General features: G+C 39.6%; 1 protein-coding gene across 1 annotated transcript; it reads right to left on the minus strand.

Annotated features, from left to right (window-relative positions):
• Nucleotides 1-221: 221 nt before the first annotated feature.
• On the minus strand, nt 222-4,641 carry LOC111238981 (elongation of very long chain fatty acids protein 1-like). The gene is made up of 8 exons (XM_022768733.1): nt 4,352-4,641; nt 3,505-3,599; nt 3,123-3,313; nt 2,936-3,016; nt 2,680-2,736; nt 2,451-2,556; nt 2,152-2,291; nt 222-2,051 (listed from the first exon to the last, which is right to left on the minus strand). The coding sequence occupies exons 2-8, from the start codon at nt 3,563-3,565 to the stop codon at nt 1,743-1,745; spliced, it is 945 nt and encodes a 314-aa protein (XP_022624454.1). The 5' UTR covers nt 3,566-3,599; nt 4,352-4,641; the 3' UTR covers nt 222-1,742.
• Nucleotides 4,642-6,995: the final 2,354 nt, after the last annotated feature.

Raw genomic sequence — 6,995 nt, forward strand, 5'->3', positions numbered from 1 at the left:
ATGTTTAATAAGATGAAGTAGGGGGGGAATGGAGGAGCTGGGCGGCATAAGAATTAATGTGACACTTGCAAAAAGAGTTTATTTGACAACCAAGAATTTGACAAGTTAAAGAGATATGATGTGAAAAAGCAACCTTGTAGGGGATTAGTCTACATAATAGAGATCCATTTGACAAAGTTATCACTAAAGCCAAAGTGTTTTAGAGTAGAAAGTGCATATTTACATTCAATGTGATCAAAAGCCTTTTGGCATTAAGAGCAATAATGGCTATCTCATCTTTGTGATTCTGGTATAAAACTTTAAAAAGATGATGGAGATTGATTGGTCGGGATGGACTGAATCTGCTATGTATTTTGATTTTACTTAAAATTTTCATTTCAATCTGAAGAAGTGAGATTGGTCTACAGGAGGACATTTGTAGGGGATCCATGTTCCTTCTTCAGTATCAAAGCAATGTTTGCGTTATACAGTGAACAGGGACTCGCTGGCAGCAATATCATGAGAACTACATGTGCTCATTTATGTTTTACCTGTTTTTTTCATTTTGGCTAAAGGTAAATGTGTGCCTGTGCAATTTATACATTATTATTTTCTCCACAGGCCTTTATCAGACTCTTTGGACTTGCATAGTGTAGAAAATCATAAAATATTAATTTTATTATAAACTTTTTGGTTTAACAGGGAACAATGACAACATAGTTAACAGGTTAATCTATTGAACATCGTGAGGATTGATTGAAACATAAAAACGTCACTTAAGTAATTTTTGTGGAAAATATCAGGCCCAATTCTAGGCTTGCGGTGCTTCAAAACTATATCATTCTTCTGCTGTCGTTGTGCACATCTGTAATCAACAACAAAAACACTGTTTATCAATCAGTATATACATACGTCTACAGTGATATTCAGAAATAGCCATCTACAGCATTCTTTTTATTTAATTCGAATGTAGTAGTAAACACTGAGTGTGCTGACAGAACAGAGCATACAGCGTTGCAAAACTCAGAATGTATTAGTATGGAAGAATACACAAAGCAGTGTATATATCACTACCTGATTAAGCAAAATGTGCAAAATGCATCAATACTGTAATATACAGTATAACATTTGTTTTCCACAATTCTTAAAATTGAAATACTGAGGTGTGCTATGTTTCTTACAAAGTACACACCATAACTGCTTTCCAAATGACACAAACCTTTATCTAAAATGTTTTATTTCAAATGATAAATAACAAGAGAAAAAAGAAAAACTAAATATTTGACATTTACAATGAAAACCTTTTTGCATGAACTTTATAGCAGTTATTTACATGGTTTACAAGTCTTCAGTGGAAACTGTGTGATCCTTCCAAGCAACAAACCTGATGCCAGCCAAACATTAGTGTACGTCAAGCTTGCGTGGCTCAAGCTCGAGTTGAAGAATACTATCAGTGACAAAATGAGCACCAGTCGCCATACAGTGTGCGTCACAGTTAATAGTGTTCACAACAACTAACAAACACAATGTCACGTGTAGAGATCACCAGCAAACACACAATATGCCATTCATATCCCAAGAAGTGTACATATATTTTCAACAAAGACTAGACTTATATAGAACTTATGAAGTTTTGGAAGAAGTATATTGGAATCTGTGCCCCTCCAATATGCTGGATAAGATATGAATGATGAATGACATATTGATGATGGCCCTATAGAGCCGCCATGTGTTCCTCTCATCCAATCTCCAGAGTCACTTCGTTAGATTTCCTTTACTTTGCCCAGGAAGATTTTGCCGTTGGTGTTGTGGGCCGTGTTCCCATTCCCCAGGTGTTTCCCATTGGCCACCACAGTGATAGGTTCACTGGTTGAGCCATTCAGTTTTGGCTTGTCGTCCTTGACAGGAAGTCGTTTGCCCTTTATGTAGGCCTGCACCCAAAAGTTGGAGAAGAGGAGGAAGAAGAAGACACCATACATCCAGATCAAATGGATCCACATGGGGACCTGGTAGTCACATTTCTCCATGAAGTAGTACTGGCTGATGTGTATGGAGACCAGAACAAACTGTGTCTGTAAAACAACAGGCAAAGGGCAGGTGGTTATTAAAAATCTAATATTAATATTTGTCATTTCAACACAAACAAATAGCATTTTAAAAAAGTGGACATACAAGCTGGATGGCAGTCATGTACTTCTTCCACCAAAGGAACTTCTGGAAGCGAGGTCCTGCAGCAGAGAGTCCATAGTAGGAGTACATGATAACGTGGACTGTTGCATTCACCATGGCATGGAAGGAGCCCATTCCTCCAACTTGAGGAGAAAGACACAGGAAATTATATGTTTAATTTGAGGATTTCTTTCAGTGATTTTTTTAAATGCATTTATCCCTGTTTTCAAGACCCAACACCTATGGACACAGTGTAAATTTATAAAGAATGTTAGATTGATATTATGCTGAGGAAACCTCACCAGGAGTCAGGGTGATGCCCCACCACCACGTCCAGGGCATGAAGGAGTGATGGAATACATGGAGAAATGTGATCTGGGTTTGTTTCTTCCTCAGCACAAAGAATACCTGAAATAAAAATCAGTGAAGCTCAAGTTAACATGCACACATGATATGTCACACGGGGTCAGACAAGTTAAAAGTCACAAGAAAAAGGCAAAAATGTTTTTATAGAGATGAAAATGTCCTTACTGTGTCAAGGAGTTCAATGTACTTTGAAAAATAAAATAACCAAGCCACTCGAATCATCTGTGGGAAGGAAAAGAAGAAAATAGCTGTAATCTCAAATATCCAACCGTGAACAACCAAAGAACACAAACATTTATTTGTCAAACCATAGGAACAGCCGTGAACTGAATGTAACTTTTTAAAGTTTGCTTTTCAGGCCACAACAGGTCAAATAAAGTGAATTATATAGAAGCGAATGAGGAACCATTTACTGACTTACCCTAAGAGCCTGCGGGCTGCTGGAGCGGTCAATTAGGTCACATCTCCACGTATAGGTGGTACCCCATCCAGACATCATGAACTAGGTGTCAGATACACAGCAACAGCTTTTATTAACATCGACCTTACACACAGGTACAGGGATGCGAGTCAGTGAAAAAACTCAATTTGTCAGTCATTTTTCTTACCTCATAGACTATGTAGGCGTTCAGTAAAACCATGCTAAGGTTGTAGATAATCATGGCTGTATTAAGGCGGAAAGGCTTGCGGTTTGCCATGAGGCGAGGCCCAACGTACACCGAGAGGAAGACATAGGCCAACAGGAGGGTGGTCATCTGGATGGGACTCTGCATCAGAGGGTAGTCTCTGACTCTGGCATCTGGAGAGGGCAAACACATATACACACATACACATACACACACACTCATTATCTCAGCATGTCAGTAATGATCACATACATGGATAATTAGGAGGATCAACTGTAAATTCAGTCCAGTTTTGGACATATTCATGGTGTCATTTCAATAAAACAACAGCACAAATGCTATCTTATGAGACAAAGACACTTACCAGTTCTCGACTGTAGATAACTGTGGAGTTTTAAAATGTTTGACGCAGCTTCTCGCAGCATGGTGACTGCTTCCTTTTTCTGTTCTATTAAACCCCTGAAAAATATGAGAAGACCAAAGACTCAGAAACCGGGGAGATGAAGACCTGATCTGTAAGTGAGGCTGGCTGGGCAAGGTGAACAACTAAGCCACTCGTCCACCTGCTTTCCCACTGACTGAACAAACAGGAGACAGCTGCACAGGCTCATCAAACAACCCTGAGTGGCATAATGTACACGCAAAAAAAAAATACACAGGGGCAATCTGTACAAGAAGCGTTCTCCATCTACATCAAGTGTAGTATGTAAGCTAAAATCCTCACTGTTTTAGCACTAATTCTGTGCTTCATTCAAAAGGAAATTCTTTTATTTAATTCAATAAGTCAAAATAGAAGAATTCTACAGTAGCAAAATATATATAAATGAGTGTTTGATGAAGGATTGTGAAACATCTGAATTCTGCTGTCAGTCTAAAAACAATGAAATATTCTCATGCTGACTAACAGAGCAAGTCAAACAGGTGAGGCAAAGAACTTGGCCCATATGGCCAGCCTAGCTGAGCTACTAAGATCTGGGCTGATTATGGATTTCCAGGGAAAAACAAATGAACGTGTTTAAAGCAGCAGAATGAATGCTTTGTTGTCAATATTAATTCAACACTAACCTGAATGAGTGTCTGGCAAAGGACACCAATCTAACCACAATACATTCAAAAGAAACATTTTTAGCAGAGCAGCACAGACACACATGATACTCGAGTATAGCTGGTAAGGTAACATCCCTGTGCTGCATTCGTAGAAAGTGACTCACCCGCTGAGCACAAGTCCTCAGCACTCACTCCTGAACAGCTAAAACAGGCAGCACTCAGCCCGGTGGATCCAACAGCACGACCAGTGAGAGTGATCAGGTGGAGACCAGACACATGCAAAGCTAGTCCGTGGGTGGTAGCCTCCAGCAGTCTTCAAGTGTCTAATTTAAGACAAAATCAAAATAAAAATCCAACAAGATCTGAAAGTCTCACAGGTAAGAAATGGGGAAAGACAGAGAGAAAGCAAGAGAGAGGTGTGTAAAAGTGAGAGGCTAGCTATGACAAATATGGGATTGAGCTCATTCAACTCAATTTAAACCCCAGGGCACTACTACAGACCTTGCTGGTTTCAGGACCACACCCTGTTTCAGTGCTAAGCTCCACCTTTCTATCCTCATTTAGCCTGTTGGTGATTGGTCTGTCTCATCAATGGTGGTGAAGGGGATGGGGTCAGAGAGTTGCAGGACCCTGGTTAAAGAAACCAAGACCCAGGGGAGAATAACCCCTTTGCAGGGCAACAAAAAACAATTGATAAACATGTCAGGATGAAAAAAATCTAGCCTTATGTCAAAGATGAAACTAATATGAAGCAATGAATAGACTGAAAATGTTGTAGGTTAAACATTTATAATATCTGACCTTAGTAAAAGTAATGATTTCACACTGCCAACCCAAAAACATCTGATCATTTCTCCAAAATGTATTTCAAAAAATATCCCTCAAACATTATTTGGGCTAAAGGTAAAATCAGATACATTCACAAACCTAACGTCACATCATGCGTTGCCCATCCCTTTTGCTAGGTGGCACAGAGGGGCTGGGTTCCTGTCCAAGCCTTGCTGACGAGCGCTCCTGTGTCTCTGGTTTTACCTGTTCCCCAAGCACTGGCAATGAAGGGCGTGAGGCCTGGATAGAGCTTGAAATTTAGTCCTCAACGTGTACGTTAGACCAAAAGGTTGGCTGGAATGAAAGGAATCTGTGCATGAGTGAGAGGGAGGGCGGAAGCATAACTGTCTGTTTACATATTGTTTGGCAGTTTATCACATGGTCGTTCTGCCATGAAGTGCATGCATGAAAACCACAGACATTTAATCATTAAAAGTGGAATATTGCACATAAATCTAATAATTAAAAAAGATTCGGTGAATTTTCATTTGCAAAGCTAAAGGAAAGAAGAAGTGTGAGTTTTATTCACTTTCAAAAGATCTAATATAAGTTAGAACCAAGTCATGCTGTAGACACAAAGCAAAAATACAACACACTGAGTTTTGTGCTTATATGTGATGCAGTTTAGACTCTGACAGTGCATGTGATCGGTAGTGGGCTATATTTTTCAGAGAAGCCCTAACATGTGATCACCAGGACACTTAATGGCCACTTCAAGGTGTGGCTCTCACTCTCAGGTCAAAGAAAATCTCAAATAAAAGAGAAACTGAGCTTTTTAACATAATGAACGGTTCAGTTTCAGTCACTGATCTCTGGGGAGAGTGAGGGGAATGCAGCTGTATTCACAACAAGCGTTTCTGTAGAGGAGAAGCCGCACTGAAATTTTTTTTTCTTCCAGAGCTGCTGCATTTATGTACATGTCCCTCATCAGCTGAGACTCTGGATAATAACATGCTATCTCATCCATCAGTAGTTGGCAAACTGACAAAACCTCGATATGATGAACCTCAATCAGTCCAATAAAACACTGCCTCTGTTTAGCCACTACACTGTGCAGAGGAGCAGTACGACCAGTCCTCACTGACATGTTTTTGGCCCACATTTTTGACTGATGGAGATTTGAGACATAACCTGGACATGAATGTGAGTTGTCTCCAATCACACCATCAGCTGTTTTTCATAGCTGCCATATTATTACACACTACAACACACTCCCTGTTCTTCTTGGTCTTGTGACTGTTTAACATTGACTTAAGTATAGGTTTTGCCCAATAGCAGAATTTATCACATAGAAACTAACAAACAACAGGACAACGTGACGTTGTCTGGAGACTATAGTTCTCTGCCCAGCAGCATAACCAGAGAATAGGCATAGTCCTCGAGACCAACTGGTTGTCTCCAATTAGCCAATTGTGATAAATTAGACAGGATAGATGCCTCTGGATGTGAGAGGGTGAGCATGGCTGCTAAAAATGAATGAATGATGAATGGTCTCACTAGACTAAACTAATGTAGACATGCATTTCATTTCTCAGTATGGTAGTTTATGAAATAGCAGGTAAGATTGTCACCAACAAAGTTCGTAAATTTACTTTTCAGTGACACTGACATTTTTGGAATGTGGTCTTCCTGTGTCATTTGTGATGAGACTTAACTAGATTCCACTTGTGGTTACTAATGTTGTCTAACACGCTGAGTGCGGCTGAGTATTGTGTTTCATAATATAGTATAACAGTTTGCAACATTGCACTGTTTCATTCATTGCAAGTCATTTACACCCTATCTGACCAAAAATGTGTAAAACATGTTGTCACTTTTACTGTACCAGAACGGATACACTGGAGCTTACAGAAGACGCCATTTGTCTTCATGTTTGAAAGTTCAAATGAATGCGAACACTGACTTAAAAGGGGCGAGGTTTTCCTTCTTAGCCACACTGTCCATTGAACAGAATCACTTTGAAACTCACCCATTAATATG

Source organism: Seriola dumerili, unplaced genomic scaffold (assembly GCF_002260705.1).
Source record: "Seriola dumerili isolate Sdu_G_001 unplaced genomic scaffold, Sdu_1.0 BDQW01001821.1, whole genome shotgun sequence".
Taxonomy (NCBI): domain Eukaryota; kingdom Metazoa; phylum Chordata; class Actinopteri; order Carangiformes; family Carangidae; genus Seriola; species Seriola dumerili.

Coding starts and splice junctions, on each gene's coding strand:
- LOC111238981 (XM_022768733.1), bottom strand. CDS start 3,565: ATGCTGCGAGAAGCTGCGTCAAACATTTTAAAACTCCACAGTTATCTA. Junction 2,737..2,935: donor GCAGCCCGCAGGCTCTTAGG/GTAAGTCAGTAA, acceptor TCCTTCCCACAG/ATGATTCGAGTGGCTTGGTT. Junction 2,052..2,151: donor ACATGACTGCCATCCAGCTT/GTATGTCCACTT, acceptor GTTGTTTTACAG/ACACAGTTTGTTCTGGTCTC.